The sequence below is a fragment of the Acromyrmex echinatior genome, chromosome 11, assembly GCF_024713525.1.
Source record: "Acromyrmex echinatior isolate Ae372 chromosome 11, ASM2471352v2, whole genome shotgun sequence".
NCBI classification, from domain to species: Eukaryota; Metazoa; Arthropoda; class Insecta; order Hymenoptera; family Formicidae; genus Acromyrmex; species Acromyrmex echinatior.
In genome coordinates, this window is record NC_141862.1 from 8,473,322 (window position 1) to 8,492,238 (window position 18,917).

Consider the following 18,917-nt stretch of genomic DNA (forward strand, 5'->3'; position numbering starts at 1 on the left):
GAAGAGATTTCACTACTTTTCTAATTAATATTTATTAATTGTTAGAAACTGTAGCTATATTATATGGATTTCTATTAAAGCTTTTATCGACAGTAGAGAAGAGAATGTATAATAATAATGCTTTCTATATTTAGGTAATTCAGGGATGCTAGTGTCCAATAATTGACACTAGCATCGGTTGGCAAATTGACTCTGATCGGAATGATTGATATTCTCGCCTCTCAGACGGCGTCTAATCGTCAGAAAGTAGTAACACGTGTTGTAATTCTTTTCTCTGGAATATTTAGCAAATAGTTTACGATAAACAATTCTGATTTTTTTAACTTGACAAAATAATGGCAAAATTAAAAAAAACTCTGCAGGACGTACAAATGCCTGCTGTACCAAGTACAAAAACGTCCATCGTGAAGGTAATCGAGTTCTTAAATATAATGTGATGTTTAATAAATGTTTAGTTCCTTTACTTACATTTTGAATTTATAATGTAAACAAGATCCTTTTTAAATTTTATTTTAGAAACGAAGAAGTCGAAGAAAAAAGAAAGCTAATATACAATTATTGAATAATATAAATAAAAATAATTTAAAGAAACTAAGTGCATCCAATGAAATAGCAAAGAATATATTTACAAATACGCAAAATAGTAAAAGGAAAAAATCGCGTAGTTTTAAGAATAAACTTCATGCAAAATACACAAAAAATTTAGATGCCCCAACAAAATATCCAAAAGATAATGAAAATAACTTAAAGAAACTAAATACAGCTAACGCAATAGCCAAAAATACATTTACAAATATGCAAAGTAATAAAAGGAAAAAATCACACGATTCTAAAAATAAACTTAACGCAAACTATACAGAAAATTCAAGTCTAACCAAATATCCAAAGGATAATAAAAATATAAAGAAACTAAGTACATCTAATGAAATAGCGAAGGATGTATTTACAAATATGCAAAAAAGTAAAAAGAAAAAACTACAGGATTCTAAAAATGAACTTAATGCAACAAAATATACAAAAAACTCAGATGCTGTGACAAAATATCCAAAGCATAATAAAAATAATTTAAAGAAATTAAGTGTATCTAATGGAATAGCAAAAGATATGTTTGCAAATATGCAAAATAGTAAAAGAAAAAAACGTGATTCTAAAAATAAACTTGATGAAAAATATACGGAAAACTCAGATGCTCCAACGAAATATCCAAAGGATGATAAGAAAAAAATATCAAAAGTGTCTCAAAAAGTACAAAATAATTCAAATATTAAAATAAAATATGAGGAAAATAAAAAACGAAAACAGGACATGAATCTTAATCATACAAATAAGGATACTGTAAGAGATAATGATGAAGACATTGAAGACGATGAAGACGATTCTTCAGAAGATAATGGAAGCAAAAGTATTAAAAAAAAAGAAGAAAAGCTTAAAAAGTTACAAATGGAGGTAAAAAATCTTAAGTTTATGATGAGAAAATTAATTGAAGGGAACAATGAAGAGAATATGAAACAAATGTCAACTAAAGTAGAAACACAGCAGATACAATCTGATATATTAAAGTTGGACAAACATAAAATAAATATCAAATATTTAAAAAATATGCTCGAAAATAAGTCGCAAGTAACGAAAGTTGCACAATCTACTCTAAGAGATAAAAAACCTACTTTAAGAGATAGAATGCAAATGCAGTTAAGAGCATCCAGATTCAGGTTTATAAATGAGACATTATACAACAATGACAGTTTACAATCTAAACATTATTTTCAAAAAGATCATGATAGTTTTATAGCTTATCATGCAGGATATAAACAGCAAACTGAACAATGGCCGATAAATCCACTGGATGTTATAATATCATCAATTAAAAAATTGTATATTATCTCTTAATCTTAAATGAAATTTATGCAAGTATGAATGTCTAATAATGTCTTAATAATTGCAGACCAACGGACAATGTAATCGCTGATTTTGGATGTGGTGAAGCCCGACTCGCAGCTTCTGTTCCTCATACAGTACATTCATTTGATTTCATTGCTCTAAATGACAAAGTGAAAGCTTGTGATATGGCTCATACTCCATTATTAATGAACAGCGTTCACGTTGTCGTGTTTTGTCTTTCGTTAATGGGATCTAATCTTAATGATTATATAATAGAAGCTAACAGGGTTCTTAAAAATAAGTAAGTAGTAATGGTATTCTTGATTGATATGGCAGTAAGAAATTAATTATTTTTATTTCAATCAATTTAGTGGGATCTTGAAAATAGCCGAAGTCGAAAGCAGATTCGATGATGTAAAAGATTTTATAAGACTACTACATCATTATGGTTTTAAAAATACATGGAAAGACTTGTCTCATAACTTGTTTTATTTTATGGATTTTAAGAAAAACGAAGATATAAGCATGAAAAGAAAAAATCTTCCTGCAATTACATTGAAATCATGTGTATATAAGAAGCGATAACATTTTGTTGTATCGTTAATAATATATTATAATAATATTACTGAAAAATATTTCATTTTTCAAAATTTTTTTATATAAAAATATTCTGTACTTTGTTGTTATTACAATTAAGTAATAAATATATCAAATTCATCATTGTATAAATACGCTATATTTGTTTAATGTGCTATTCTGAAATACGTTGCTTCAATGGATACAAATTGTAGTTATAAGAAATAAAAAATAAGAAAGAAAAAAAGATTTAGATCGAGAATTTAAGATACTAAATGTGGACGGGATAACGAGGAAGATTATAAATGGAGTTTTATAAACTTGAGAATGAAAAAGATAGATATTTACTGTGAAGTAATTTTTACTTCAAATTTTCTTTTTTATTTTTTTAATCATGTATTATCTAAGATTCTTAATATTATTCTTATTATAGTCAATTGCAATTATCATAACAATTCAGAATTTCATTATGATTTTGATAACTACAAATTTCTTTATCTAATATAATACGTTACATGATATGAAAAATGTTATGTAACATAATTCAATCACTGGTTTAATCACTGGTCTCTTAAGATGCATTGATTAATTATTACATATATGTATATGTGTGTGACAAAAATAAAATCGTATCTAATAAAAGACAAGTTGACAGTTTACATAAAAGATAATAATACATAAGATTACATAGAATAATACTAAATACAGTTATATTGTTGTTTACGTGATACAAATTGTTCTTATTATTCTTTGCATAACAAAAAAGACATATCGTTGTTTCATTCAATTTAATCCACATTTGATTCAGACGTGATTCAGAGATTCTCAAACTCAATTGCAGCAAGATAGATGATGATAGACATGAATTTTTTACACCAAGATGAAATATAAGTTAAATATTTTTAACCAACTTCAAAACTATTTTACAAATTTGCAAATTTCTTTTTTACATTTGTCACAGTCTTTCGGAATAATATTTAAGAATAAAAAAAGATATTGATAAAAAAAGAATAGATTCATCGAGTTTGAGAAATCTTGATATTTATTTCTCGAATTGATATAGATTTTACGCTTTAGTGTGCAATATTTATTATTATTTTCAATTTATAAACTGATATCGCTGTTAGGATAATGAAATAAATGGCTGAGATACGAGACTAGTGTGCGACTTCATTATTCACTGACACAACAAAATAAAATACTTAAAAAACATACTTTGTATATGTGTGAATACACACAACCTACATAGCGCAATGCAATACATGAATCTATGATTATATAATATTATATGTAATAATAGTTACTACATTATCAAATAATATATTCTATTATAACAAAAGATAATTACATGGAGAATGTACCATACATAATATTATTATATAAGTTGTAATGACCTTTGCAATTAGGGCGCCGCAAACAAATGCGCATTCATAAGAGAGGAGGATGCTAATTAAATTTAAAAAATCAATTTTCTATTCCTGTAACTGCAATTGCATGTGCTCGCTTCTGTCAGATTTAATTTCTTTTAAAAAATCGCAACGCTATTAAAATTTTTCAGTACATACAGAGTTATTTTAGCACTAGGATATTGATCATGTAAACATTTTCCCTAGAGCGAAAATGTGAAAAATGGAAAATTGCTCTTTAAACAATAACTTTCATAGTTAACTTTCATAGTTAACTTTCATTTTTATAATTCCGCTCTAAAAAAAGTTACAATATCCTAGAATAAAAATATAAAAAAATTGCGTTTTTTCTAAAAATATTATAAAGTTATTTAAAAAAAAGTTTATTTAAAAGATTGATAAATAAAAATATTAAGAGGAACCGTAAAATTCCCTTTGCACAAAGGCGCCTTATATGTTAGCGACGGCCCTGTTCATAATATTAATATTATAATGTTAATTACTCATTAGCACAATTAAATTAAACACATCTCTAAGTGTCGAACACAGCAATTTTAAATCGCATTAATCAACTAATATTAATCTATACATGTGTGTAAAATTTCATTAAAATTTAATTAGTAAAAAGTGAAAAAACTCTTTAAAATATCTGCAGAAGCATCATTCTTTTTTCATTTGAACACAATATTTAAAAATAATATCTCACCGCACTAAATAGTGCTAATAAAAATTTATTTTAATTATTTATACATGCATTCTGAAGGAAATTTCACGTGCTTTACATTTTCTTGACTAGATATTGTAAGTCTTACTAAATGTATTTAAAGAGTTCTGAAAAATGAACATTATATGATTTATATTAACGTACAAAATTTTAGGAAGCCTTAATTTGTTTAATAAATTAAGTAAGTTAAAAAGCCATTTAAAAAATTATTTAAAAGATGAATTAATATAAATATGATACAAAATGTTTCATAAACATGTACATATAATTGTAACAAAATGATTATATTATATACATAGAGTGTTTTGAAATTCACGAATCAAAATAGTATAGCAAGAAAGTTATAGAAAAAAATAAGTTAAAAAATATTTGCCATTTTTCATTCCGAGTCGTAATTCTAAAAATAGAAAGTTTAAAACTGACTAATTACAGATTACGATTAAACAGCTATCCGTGAGTCACCACGCGCGATCACTAACATTGTCGATGTGCGACTCACGGACAGACAATTATTTTAAAAAATAGTAAATATAATTTATTTTTTTTTAGAACTTATTTACTATAATATTTTGGTGTGTGTGTATGTGTGTGTGTATTTTTTCACACGCAATTCCTTTTATGTGCATAAGAAGTAAAACTTTATGCAGTGCATAACAAAATCACATTACTTAAAAAATTTAACATTGGATTCACATTTTCTTTTAAAGAATACGATCAGTATTCATAGTCCGTTAGTATTTTAATCGTTTTATGTTAATATCCTAAGATGTTAGTATGATCCTGTAATGGGTTGGTGACTTCTTAATTTTAAATATAAGATTTTAAATATGAAAGCAATTATGAATATCGCCTTATTAAAAATTTTAAAAATATGGCAATCTAATAATTAACATTTAATTTAATAGATATCACAAAATTAATTTGGATTTTTATATTTGTCTTTCTATTAAAATTTATACCTTTCCCACAATATTTCCATTTTATCAAGAATCGTAACATGTAATACATGTTATATTTTTTAAGGATTTTCATATTTTGTAAAACAATTAATCTTATTAAGTACAATATATATTTATATCAATTATATTGATAATATAAATATACTGTTATGCTTTGTCATTAATTAAAAACATGTAAGATTCAAAATAACAAAACTATTGTATATGTATACCTCGATATCAAGATAATGAATATTTTGCGGCGCTTTAGACATAATTTTTAAATGTATTTTTGTATCAAATTTATAATCAAAAATTTTAATTTTTTATAGAAAAGCAAAATTTATCACAGTTTCCCGAATTATGCATTTAAATGACACTACTATTTAAAAAAAAATAGAAAATGTTTGAAGTAAACATTTTGGACATCGTTATTAATATAAAATTATTGTATACAAGTATGTAAGACTTCGTGAAATATTAAGTGAATATTAAGAAGAAACTAATATGATATGGCAAAAATAAAACAATCTGAATACGATAAGAAAATTGATGCATGCAAAGGAACATGTAAAATGATATGTATGTAACTTAACGAATGCTACTCATTCATACGACATTTATGAGATCAAAGTATATATGACCTGTATAATTTGCACTATGAGAATATGATATTGACATAAATATATTTTTGACATATTAATACTTTTAACAAAATTGGCAATGTTTTAATGCCAATGTAAAATACGTTTCTAATACTGCATCTACCTCTTGTTGTATACATTACACATTTTATTTATGTCTGTTTTGAAATTGATTAATCAATTTGTCTTAGGAATCTTGTAATTCTCATGTAATACTAGTTATAAATATTTTATTTATGACAGTGATAGTTTTCCTAAATGTAAATTTACAGGTACTAATTATGCACATGCACAATGGAAACATTACTCTGTTGCTAAGTATATACCAGTTAGATAATAGTTCTAAACTGATGACGCATCATACGGTCAATGGTGGCCTGTGCTCCTTGTTAACGACATAGAATTTGTGTTTCTTACCAAACAAACCCCATATCACGGCAACATTCTCAATAATTATATTGAATGGAATAGTGGATAATGCACCGCATATACATAGCATAAATCGAGCAACACCAAAACGATATAAGGAGAACGATTTAACTACTCCAAACACATACATGTAGATATTTACTGCACCGATAAACGCGCAAAGAAAATCGATCAACGGCGGGCAAGTGATCGGACACAATCCGGCCAAAACAATGTTAGAAGTAGAAAGAGGCATCGTTACCCACGAGTAACACGAAATAGCCAGCAACAATTTCTTTCTCAATGGAATCGCTTTGGAATGCACAACAAGTAATATACCTTGCAGCCATCTTTTTCTCTGCTGTACAAAGTCCCACAGAGAAAACGGCGATTTTTCCCACATTTCGCCATCCACAAAATTGAACGAATATCCCTGGGAAAATGCCTTCATTGCGAAGAAACAATCTTCTGCAACGGATCCGTCTAATCCATTATTAAATGAAACATGTTTTTCTGCTCCCATCTGAAATACATATTCATAGAAAAACCTAACATAAAAATAACAAAAAACAAAATAGACGTATCTGTAAATATGTCACTACTTTAATATGTTAAGTGATGATATATATATATATATATATATATATATATATTTGCATTTTTATTATATATAATTAAGATAAAAGCAACGTGTGTGTAAGGAAAGATGATGTACCATCTTCTACAATTTATAAATTTGTCATGATTAGAAATTATCAGTAATTACCTGTGTGATAACATAAGACCCTTTCATGCTAAAAAATGGCTTGTGAAACATAGTGAACTGTAATCTTAGCTTTCCCATATCGTCTGCTACTCTAAAGCTATCGGCCAAGGTCGTAATCCAATTAACAACATCCTCATTAGCATACGTAATCAACCCTTGACCAAATTGATGTTTGCCATCTAATACAAAGTTCAATATGCCGCGAACAGAATTTTCAGTCATCAGAGTCTCTTCATCGAGATGAACAATCCAGTCGTGATCAGCCAATTCATTTACCGAGCTTTCGAGGCAGTATTGTAAAGCACGAGCCTTAAATAAGGCACCACTACTTGTGCGATATTTCGGTGGAACGACAACTTCTCGCACTCTGCGATGCGGCGTTAATCCTATTGACTTATCGCTCACTACTTCTATTTGGAAGTTTTCGAGACCAGCCTCTACACATTTATCTAAATTTCTCTTCACATTCGTCTTTACTAATTGCGGATAATCCCCACGAGTTACTATTCTTATACAGATAAATGGTGCAAGCAGAGGTGAGCCTTTCAAGATTACTTTATCAGGGAATGCATTGTATATTGTTAATCCTATAAAATTGAATAACACTTGTGGCAAGGAAAGAAACGTCACTGTGCGTAACAGGTACAAAGTAATTGCACCGATAATGCCATATCTTGTCCATGGATCAATTTCTTCCTTCTTATCCGTATTCCATCGAAGGCCTCCAGATACAAATTCAAATACTAATATGACCACAAGTAGCAGACAGCAGTGCAAAATGTGTTTTGTTATACTGTTCAACATTATTCCTGCAAATTATAAAAAAATATTTAATAATTAATAATTAAGTAACATCGCTAATTCTAGGAAATTTAGAACATTAGGTGCTTTCCAACAAGATACACAGATGGCACAATAAATCACTTCATCTTTGTTTAACATTGTTTAATGCTTCACATAATGATGAAATTTCTTGGAGTAGTTTCAAGTTACAGTATGAATAACAGTATGAATTATAAGTTATCTCCAATAAAAATTTATCTAGCTATATAGAGAAATATTAAGCTGCAGAATCTATCTTAATATATCAATATATAGAATATTGATAAATTAAGATAGATTCAGCTTAATATTTTTTATCTCAGTTTAGAATATTCCATTGCATTTTAATTTTAAGTGGTACCATGTTGTTTACTATTATAAATCTATCCTACATTTACCACTAATTATAAATTCAACTTCAATGTAAGTTTAAATATGTATTATAATATACTGACAGGATGGGCTTGATCCCAAAGCAACTCCTTTTTTTTCACTAAAAACAGTTTAATATTCATAAACAACAAGGATATAATATAATTTACTGTGTTATATTGTATCTCTTGCTAGGTTGCAATCATGTAACTTTTTCTCTTGAGTGTAAAAGTGAAAAGTGAAAATTATGTATAGGTATATGCATGTACATGAACACACACACATACAAAAAGTTTAGTTTTCACATGTCTTAGCCTAAGGAAAGTTCCTCCCTGGAAAGCATAAATAATGTATGATCATGCACAACTGAAAGAACGATAATTTTCTCGTTTTATATAAAATGTAAATATATCACTTGCTATGCAACTGCCGTGGAATTTCAGAGATCGCGTTTCGTAATGGTGACAGTTCTCATTAACCTAAATTACCCAGTCATGTTCAGTAAATAACGAGAATATTATTTTCAAACTTCGCAGCAAAATTAATCCGGCCTTCAATCGTCACACAACACGCGTCAATGCATACACGCATACATACGCAACATTGCCGCACGTACATACATCGGATCGTATGATCGGCTGAATTGCCACTAGAGATATGTGACTCGAAGAATTGCAAAATTAAAATTAGTTCACACAACATGACTCACAATGCGACCCTTGAACAGATAGCCGACGCTTGCGATAAGGAAAACCAAGGTGTGTCGAATGACCTCGAATTTTTGCAAGTAAATGTAGACGTGCTTGGAAATTCCGCTTAATCATGACTTAAAATACCGATCGCAAAGTCCAAACATCACCGCTGTATTAGCATAATCAAATGAACGTCACATTCTGTAAATTCTCATAGAATTCCACGGGTGGAAGTCGTGGGAAGGAGGAAATAAGTACGTCTCGTTTGACGGTTATCGGCGATAACGCGGTACACACTCGTATCTTGTATAACCTTGCTGATATCGCACTCTGTTTCGTAAATAATTTGTAGCGTATTTTGCGGGGGAGCACGGTCTCGAGAATCAAATGGAATGAAGCGGAATCAGGCGGAATTATATACGAAACTGCTCTTTGACCGTTGGCACTCCGGACGTACCTGCGTGCCGGGACCTGAGGTTGAATTTTCAGACGTGCGTGATAATCGCGAACGCGCCGGTTCTGCCCATTGCCTGCGAAAACGGTCGAATAAACCAAATTGGATGGACTCAGCACTTCATTACATCGGCGACGCGCGAACGCGTTTTCATAATTTTGACACGCACTGTCTGACACACGCACGCATACGCATTACACACAATTATCACACTGCTCGTAGGAACTCGTAACAGCTCAACATTACGCGCGAGGGTTCAACGCACCGATTTGTGTTTGGGTTTTTTTTTCCCTTCACTGCCGTCGAGTAATGTCGAGCCTCGAGGATGACGATCGGCCGATTAATCGACTCTTTCGAGCGTCAGCAACTTCTGTCGAATCGACAACTCGGTGTGCTATCTACTTCACGCCGCAGACGCTTTGAAGTATGCTTTGATTGGTCAATCCGTAAAATTCTTTTTTCTGATTGGTCAATGAAGCATTTACATACAGCGTTAAAGCTGGAGCACAAATTTTGGTACAACATATAAATGCATGAAACATAAGAAAATCAATCAGAGTCTTTTATTTTATGGAAAGGAAGGACTTTGATTGGTTTATTTTATGAATAAATATTTTTCGCGATAAATTATTTGCAGATCTTGTTAGCCAGATTTGAAACCTTCTTCTTTGAAACAAGTCAAAGTAAAAGTCGATAGGATTATTTGTTCAAAAGTTATAATTTGTTTATAAGTGGGACATATATAATATGTCCTAGAAGTACGAAAGAAATCTTTCTTTACAAGCATTTGTCTGTCTCTTTTTCGCTTTAAAATGAGACAGAGAGTTTTAAGTTTCACTTAAAGTCAAAGTAACGTTGGTGCAATGCGGGCCTTAATCGGTTTCTACAATAAATTTTTAAACCTTAAGCCATAAGGAATGAACGAATCACAATCAATTATTCTCCTCGCATTCGACTGTAGTTGGTCAATTTCTTACGGTTTAAAACTTAAAACAGTTAAAATCCGCTAAATCCGGACTTATTAAGCTTTGTCCACTAGAAATCAGTCCAAGACCTCAAATGAAGAAAGAATTAATTAATCGCAATGATCAAATTATTCAAATTTGTTAATTTTTTCTCTGTCAGAGATCTTGGATCGATTTCTAACATTGTGGACATCGGATTTTAATAGGTAGTTACGTGTGACGTAATTGAAGATTGCAAACTAGAGATTAAAATTTAACTAGTCAGATAATTTTAATTTTAATCCGTTCTAAGTATATGAATTATAATCTTTAGTTTATAATCCTCAATTTTCAATGCGTAGAATATGACACAAGCTTAAAATCAAAGAACACAAGTTCCTTAATAAAAGTTATTTTGATAAAATCGATCGTTTAAAGTCTGTTACTAATGGTCTTAACACTTCCTGTATAATAAACTTAGAAATCAGAAAAAATAAGGTTTTCTTATAATTAAAATAGTAAAATAAAGGACATAAAATAGGAATCAAGCATGGGAATTGATATACATAGAGATAATTAATAATTTAATTAATTAATTAATTTTAAATAGTACATTAATAATTTAATACATTTAATTAAATAGTATATTTAATACATTTAATTAAACTATACAAGTTTACTTTATACATGTTGCTCATATTTATGCCTTCTTGGGAGCATAGAAGAGATATACCGAGTTATACATATAAATTTGTCATTCTTTGGCCATTGAGAGTCACTTCCAGAAGATTATAAATACATCATTCACAAACAATTGGAAGATCAAGTCTGATACTAATAATTAATTATACATAATAATAAATAAATAATAAATAAATAATAAATAAATGTCTATAAGCGTAAACTATATCTTAAAATTTAAAAATGAAAGTAACTCATTATCGGTATTGTAAACAGAATCGCAGAAAAAATTAATTAAATGTATAAAGAATATAATCAAAAGATTATAAAAATAACATTAATAATGAGTCAATATAAAAAAATAAAATTTACAGATTAGGATTAAAATAAGTTTTAAGTTATCATAGTAAAAAAGTAAAAATGAAGATGTATATGTATAATAAAATACAAGAAAAATACTAACTGACTAGACAATATAAAAACGCAGAGTAATAATTTATCAGAGTTACAATTTTGTAAACTTAGAAACTATATACTTAGAATTGATAATAGCTCCCGTGAATGTATATTAGTATTGCCATAGAGCTTGAGTTTTATTAGTTGAAGAGATAAAATATTCTTTAAGAGTATTTCTCATTTCCTTCGCTATAGAATCTGCATCCGCTATAGAATGATTAGCATCCATTCGGCCTAGTTCAATAAAATGTGGGGAAAAGTGCTGTCTCCATTGTCCTTCCCTAATCCCACCATCTTGTTTCTCGATATCAATTAAATCTGTTGTACAATACTGACGATTGTTTATAGACTCATGTTCTTCCCCAAGCATAATAAAATTGTGTAGGCAGACGAGGGCTTTCAATACATTTTCGCAGTTGGTTATTGACATGTAAAGAGGTTTGTGTAAGATACGCCATCGCGCAGTCAAAATTCCAAAAGCATTCTCTATTGTGCGTCGTACACGTAATAAGCGATAATTAAAGATCCTCATATCATCAGTCAGCTTTTCGCGAGGATAGGGCCGCATCATATGCGTCGATAGAGGGAAAGCTTCATCACCAATAAAAACAAAGGGAAAAGGAGTATTTGTCTCTGGAAATAGAGTAGGATCTGGTAAGAGTAAATCACCTGCAGCCAGAGAACTTGCAAGTTTAGTATTTGCCCATACTCCATCATCACTTATAGAACCTGGAAATGAATCGTGACAATTACAGATAATAAAATTAAAGGATAAATAAATATACCCACCACGTTGCTCAATATTGACCCATGTAAACTTATATGTTGCATCGCAAACGGCAAGTAATATCATATTGAAAAATTGACTGCAACAAAAAAAGTTAATCAATAACTGCACAGTGATTTTTTAATACTATTAATTCCTGCACTTAGATTCATTGAAGAATTAAAGGCAAGAACCAATCATTAAAAAATCATTGAGTACTCACGGTTTTTCTGCTGAACGCAGCCATTGTTTATAATTGTAGAATGCTGATCCAGAATTGGGTGGAGCTTGAATTGTCATATAACGTCCATCTAATGCTCCTAGACAGTTTGGAAATTGCCACTTTTTCATGAAATCTTCACTGATGGCTATCCAATCTTCTTTACTAGGAGGTTTTAAAACAATTGGTTGTAAAGTTGTCCAAATCGCCCAACAAGTTTCATTCACTATTTTATGAACAGTTGACTTGCCTATCCCAAATTCTGCGTGTTTTAACTTAGCGTTATCACCCTGGGATAAGTATCTGCAATAATCATAATAAGATTACTTCAAAGAAAATGGTAAAATAAAATTAAAGTACAGTTAATTTATTTACAACAAAGTGACAGCTAGACGTAGCTCTGTAGGAAGAGAAGGTTTTAAGATGTTCTTCTTAAAATGAGGATGAAGCAAATTTACTAGCAAATCAAACTGCTCAGGCCACATTCTGTATGCTCCAAAGAATTTTTCATAGTCATTCTGGAGTAATTCTTGAACAAAGTTATGACAAAAGCATAAGCTTGAACACTTTGTAGTCTGTTTACAGGCCGATCCTATCAGCGTCGTTGTTTTATCATCTTCCTTCTTATTATAGTCCACCATTGTAAATTTGTAATAGCAATAAATTATATTGAGATAAATAACATAAAAAAAATGTAAAATTTTTTGAAAATTCATAGTTATTGACGAAACAAACTACTGAGAAATAAACTTCATCACTTCAAATGGTCTGTTTTTTCAATGGCCGGCTTTATATCGTTGCTTACATTGCTGACACTACGTCATTATACGTCATTATGAATAGACATGAATTTTGCGTTCAGCAAAGAAAGCTGATCAATTAGATGCATCCATGGTGAAACCAGAAAGAAATCTGAGAGAGGCTATGCCGGTCTTTTTCCTGTTACAGTCGAAATCACCGTACACTACTGCCAGTACATTCATTTTCAGTTTGGGAACTACGTGACTGCATACATTTTCTGACACTATCGATAAAATTGTATCGTCGGAAGTAGAAGTGGTTCGTCGTTATACTAAATCCTCAGGACAGAAGCGTGCCGACTATCCATAGGAGGGCAGTAGTGTATGGATGATTTTGACGATAAGAGGAAAAAAATCAGCATGGACTCTCTCAGGTTTTTCTCTGGTGGAATCATTCCACCATACGTAACCGTTCATTGAGCGCTCTTTTTTCATCTGATTGATTGCGTTCAGCAGAACAACAGTTTTGCAACCATTTTATGATTCTCTGTTGAGATAGAACCATTCCTCTTAATCTAAAAGCATAATCCAATCAGTGCGAAGAAAACTTCCAACAGTTGCAAAATAAACGTTCTGCTGAACGCAGCCATTGGTGTATATTTTAGGATCTAACAGAATATGTCAATCAGATAAAACCTAGTACGGCGCTGATGTTGCATCAGTTTTCTCAGTGGAAAATGTTATTGAACAACTGAGCATGTGGTAGCACTGATAATTTTAGGTTAAAGGTTACACGTGTATGACGATCCATGAAGATAGAAATAAGTTAAAAAGTTATAAGATATTTTAAGAAAAAACCGAATTTGCGTTATATAAATCCTCTAATTATCTGCGATCTAATATGGGAAAGTTGGACGTTAAAATATTACGATATTTAACCCCGGAAGATTTTCGTGTTCTAACAGCGGTATGAATTTTTTAATTTGTATTTTCTTGTATATTCGTACAAAAATATATGTATGATTATTAAAAAATAAATTTTTATAGAATCTGTACATCTGTATATCTATATATGTCTTCTTTTTTTTAATTGTAATAATTATTAATTTTTCATATTTTAGATTGAAATGGGTATGAAAAATCATGAACTCGTACCCGCACTACTTGCCACACAAATAGCAAATCTACGTTACGGTGGAGTTCATAAATTACTAAAAGAAATGTGCAAGCATAAATTGCTCAGTTACGAACGAGGCAAACGATGTAAGGCATTGAAATTTACATGTGATCATAAATTCTATTTATTAAGAATATATCTGAAACATAATAAATTTTTAGATGATGGTTATCGTTTGACAAATGCTGGCTATGATTATTTAGCCTTAAAAGTTTTAACGCAAAGAGAAACAATCCGTTCTTTTGGTAATCAGATTGGTGTTGGCAAGGAATCTAACATTTATGTTGTTGCCAATGAAGAAGAGACTTCGTTTTGTCTAAAGTTACACAGATTGGGTAGAACATGCTTTCGAAACATTAAAGGAAAAAGAGATTATCATCAGCATAGACATTCTGCATCTTGGTTATATTTGTCAAGAATCTCTGCAACTAGAGAGTTTGCATATATGAAAGCACTTCTGGATAGAGGTTTTCCTGTGCCAAAACCAATTGATTTTAATAGGCATTGCGTTGTCATGGAGCTGGTTGAAGGTGGACCTCTGTATGTTTACTAATATTTGATTATTGATTAAATCTTATTTGATTATATATAATGTTTTCTATATAGAAGCTGTACATTTCATCGATTATCCTGTGTCAAGATCCATTATTAAAATATCATTCATGAATATTGCAATTTGCTTCATCAAGGCAAGGAGCAATCTAATACTGTAGTGTCAAAATATTGGCATTAACTTTAATAATGCATAGCTTCTGTAAAGAAAGTATCCATAGAAGCCTAAAAAACTTATATAATACCTTATTTATATTATCCTATTTAGGTGTAATATAAATGAAGTAGACAATGTTGAAGCATTGTACGACGAGCTCATGGATTTGATTGTTAGACTGGCGAATCATGGTGTTATACATGGAGATTTCAATGAATTTAACATAATGATCAAAGATGATGGCAAACCTGTTATCATTGATTTTCCTCAGATGGTTTCTACAGAACACGAGAATGCAGAAGCGTATTTTGAAAGAGATGTGAATTGTATCCGTGATTTCTTTAAGAGACGATTTGGATATGAGAGCGAATTATATCCAACTTTTCAAGATATATCGTAATTGAAAAATACATTATATCTTAATTATTATTTTGTATTGAATTAGCAAATTAATGTTTTATTCATTTTAGACGTGAAGACAGTATAGATGCTGAAGTCAAAGCCAGTGGCTTTGCAAGGCAAATAGAAAAAGAAATTGATACTTTTTTAACAGAAAATGGTATTGATTATAAAGAAGAAAAAGACAATGAAGACAGTGAGGATAGCGAAGAAGAAACATATGAGAATTGTGTTGATAATATTGAAGATTTGAAATGTCAATTAAAAGATTTACAGCTTCAAAACGAAATTGTTGTAAAAGAAGAATTTAATGCTTCAATAAGAGATCCAGTATTGAATAATGATGACGAACATTTGAAGAAAATATCTATGGTGCCATGTCCCAATAAGGAAAATAATATGGAAAATGAATGTAAACAAAATAACGAAAATGTAACAGTAGAAAATGTAATAGTCAATGAAAAATATGATTTTACATTGTATGATTTATCAAATGTAGAAAACAAAGCAGTACGTTTTTATGATGATACACAAAGTATACGAAGTGTTTCAACAGCTGCTACAATTGCACCAGATGTGATAAAAAAGAGAACGAAGTTAGCACTTGACAAACGCGAGAGAAGTCAAGCAAAGAGAGCACTTGCTAAAGGAGAAGCAAGCGCAGTAACGAGGATACGAAGAGATAATAGGGCTACAATTAAAGACTCGACGGGAATTTGGGGTTGGGAATAAAGTACAAATTATTGTAAGTCATTTATTACATATATCATTAACAAAATATTTTTGTAAATATTTTCATCACAATACATACATATATGCATGAATGTAGTTATTTTTCTACATTATTTGTGCATTATTTTTATTTTATTTTATTTTATATGTAACACAATGCAAACAATTTATTTAATAATCTTGTTTATTATTCTGATCCTTTCAAACTTTAATATATAAAGATAAGTAGATATATATTTATGAGAAATAAAAGCGTTTTTAAAATTGAATATTTGTCATCTTAGGAAAAAAGTATAATACATTAAAAATAGATTAGAGAAAAATGTAATCCTCTAAAGACGAATATCCAACAAAAGACAAAAATATAGAAAGCAGTTTTATTTCAAGAACTAATCATATACTTCATTGCTTTAATTAAGTAATTTTGTAGTATTTATAATAATTATGATGTAATTGCAAATAAATAGGGGAGAGTGGTTTAAATCGGATCTATTTGCAGTTTTTGCTCTCTACAAGGCGTAAATAAAGTCATAAAACCGATCATAAAACCAAAGATGCCGTTGGAAAGATCATTTAATTCCTTTCATTTTTACTTTAAATCATTTTGACGTATCTCTCACCTGTTTTCGGATCCGATTTCGAACTATTGGTTCCAAATCCGATCATCCTCTGGTCCAAATCGGATCCTCCTATTTTTATGGATTGTTAGATAGAAATTCATAAGATTTTAATTTATTTTTGTTAGTATTGAGCAAAAACGAGCAATTTGATAGTTAAAGAAATAGTTAAATTTTATTCAGAACAAAATTACAGTTTATATTATTAGAATTGAAATTAATAAAAAATTCAATTAATATGAGTCTGATGACTCATGATATTTTATTGATTTAGTGTTCCTTAGATCAGATCTGGTCGGTCGATCACCAGTACTACAATCAGGTTGCGAGTCTTCCTTCTTTGATGAATTAATTGACTTGGCTTTTTAAGTTCTTTTTAGTTCTTGATCTCATTTGCGGTTTTTTTTTTTTTTTTTTTTTTAGTTGATGCATTTGTTTCGTTGCTTCCTCTATAACAATAGTTTCAATCGCAGCATCATCAATTAAAATAGTTGCTTTTCCTGGTTTTCGTCCTCAATCGGTATTTTTACGTGGAGGCGCTTTTAGAAGTCGACAAATGGATTGCAGTATTTCGTTCAAATTTATTTTTATCTCGCTATATTCGATTGGCCGATAAGTTCTTGAACTGAGCAGGAAGTCAATTTCTTGGAAAACGTCAGGACAATAATTATCTTAAATCAATTACCTTTCAAATTTTTAATGTCTTAAATAATGATTTACAAAGATTTTTTTTTTAATTTTTGCACGATAGCTAAAAATACATATTTGCGTCTATTCTATGAACGTTATGACAGAGAACTGTCAAACTGCTGTCATATGTTCGGTGTCTTATAACTTTACATTATAAATAGCATGTAAATCTACTTAACCATATTCGTTTAAATTAAAAAGGTTCTATTTGGAACACGGTTCGATTTAGAACATTCTTCCCTATAAGTCAATATAAATTGATTTGCCAAGCGATTGATTCTTATTTGTGGATCCATGAGTAAGAACCAATAGCTCGGCAAACTGCATTCTTTCATCAACACACATCTACACTTTTTAGATGAATCAATATTTAAGATCAAACGTACACTCACCGACTAAAAGGTTGCAACAGATTTTTTACTATGGTTTTCGGAATACAGCCTACTCACCGATTGGTTTTTACTTACGGATCCATAAGTAAGAACCAATCGCTCGGTGAGCAGACTGCATTCCGAAACCCTTAAAAAAAAAAATGTTGCAACCTTTTAGTCGGTGAGTGTACATAAAATCTATGTATTATTAATGAACAATTTTACCTTGAGCAGTATTATCAATATAATTGAATATTAATGCAGGACTTTTTGTAATTTGAAATATATCCTGATAGTTTATAATTTAAACATAGAAATTCCAAAGGTTTAGATTTTTTCCAATTTTTGATAGACAGATTCATTATTATAATTTGACCCAAATTTAAAATTTTTAAATTCTAGTGTCGGTATTCATAGTCGATTTATCTTAAAACCATTTTAAGTAATGTCTGAAGATGCTAATACAGCCATCTGATTGGTTCATGGCATCTTCTTAACTGTACTTAAAACGATCCTAAATATAAAATCTGATTATGAATACAGCCTTAAGTAAATATTCACAAATAACAGGTTTCTTCAGATTTCTTCAGAATTTTATTTTCTAACTTTCTAAAATTTCTCTTGTAGTTCTTTCTAATTAAAAAGTATAATGAAATCCCTTCTCTTAAAACATCGAACCAATCGAAGAATTTTGAGAAATACTTTTCCTAAATATAGGTATAGGATAAAAATTTC

General features: G+C 29.9%; 4 protein-coding genes and 1 long non-coding RNA gene across 9 annotated transcripts; 2 read left to right on the plus strand and 3 right to left on the minus strand.

Annotated features, from left to right (window-relative positions):
• Positions 1-220: 220 nt before the first annotated feature.
• Positions 221-2,607, plus strand: LOC105149656 (uncharacterized). The gene is made up of 4 exons (XM_011062224.2): positions 221-410; positions 517-1,871; positions 1,943-2,179; positions 2,250-2,607. The coding sequence occupies exons 1-4, from the start codon at positions 336-338 to the stop codon at positions 2,461-2,463; spliced, it is 1,881 nt and encodes a 626-aa protein (XP_011060526.1). The 5' UTR covers positions 221-335; the 3' UTR covers positions 2,464-2,607.
• Positions 2,608-3,392: 785 nt separating this feature from the next.
• Positions 3,393-10,095, minus strand: egh (beta-1,4-mannosyltransferase egh). Of its 5 annotated transcripts, XM_087410971.1 has the most exons (4): positions 9,684-10,090; positions 7,341-8,149; positions 6,914-7,097; positions 3,393-4,691 (listed from the first exon to the last, which is right to left on the minus strand). In XM_087410971.1, the coding sequence occupies exons 2-4, from the start codon at positions 8,142-8,144 to the stop codon at positions 4,672-4,674; spliced, it is 1,008 nt and encodes a 335-aa protein (XP_087267097.1). In that variant the 5' UTR covers positions 8,145-8,149; positions 9,684-10,090; the 3' UTR covers positions 3,393-4,671. The 5 variants fall into 5 exon arrangements, with proteins under 5 accessions (XP_087267097.1, XP_011060529.1, XP_011060527.1 ...); XM_011062227.2 differs by having other exon boundaries at positions 3,393-7,097; positions 9,946-10,095; XM_011062225.2 differs by having other exon boundaries at positions 3,393-7,097; positions 9,684-10,088.
• A 1,092-nt stretch (positions 10,096-11,187) lies between these two features.
• On the minus strand, positions 11,188-13,754 carry LOC105149654 (uncharacterized). Its single transcript, XM_011062221.2, has 4 exons — positions 13,123-13,754; positions 12,751-13,050; positions 12,551-12,627; positions 11,188-12,490 (listed from the first exon to the last, which is right to left on the minus strand). Exons 1-4 carry the CDS (start codon positions 13,461-13,463, stop codon positions 11,874-11,876), a joined length of 1,335 nt encoding a protein of 444 aa, XP_011060523.1. The 5' UTR covers positions 13,464-13,754; the 3' UTR covers positions 11,188-11,873.
• A 455-nt stretch (positions 13,755-14,209) lies between these two features.
• RIOK2 (RIO kinase 2) lies at positions 14,210-16,682 on the plus strand. The gene is made up of 5 exons (XM_011062218.2): positions 14,210-14,454; positions 14,609-14,750; positions 14,826-15,204; positions 15,485-15,769; positions 15,844-16,682. Exons 1-5 carry the CDS (start codon positions 14,389-14,391, stop codon positions 16,502-16,504), a joined length of 1,533 nt encoding a protein of 510 aa, XP_011060520.1. The 5' UTR covers positions 14,210-14,388; the 3' UTR covers positions 16,505-16,682.
• A 231-nt stretch (positions 16,683-16,913) lies between these two features.
• Positions 16,914-18,496, minus strand: LOC147908126 (uncharacterized). Its single transcript, XR_015546588.1, has 2 exons — positions 18,374-18,496; positions 16,914-18,206 (listed from the first exon to the last, which is right to left on the minus strand). It is a non-coding gene; the product is annotated as an uncharacterized LOC147908126 (long non-coding RNA).
• Positions 18,497-18,917: the final 421 nt, after the last annotated feature.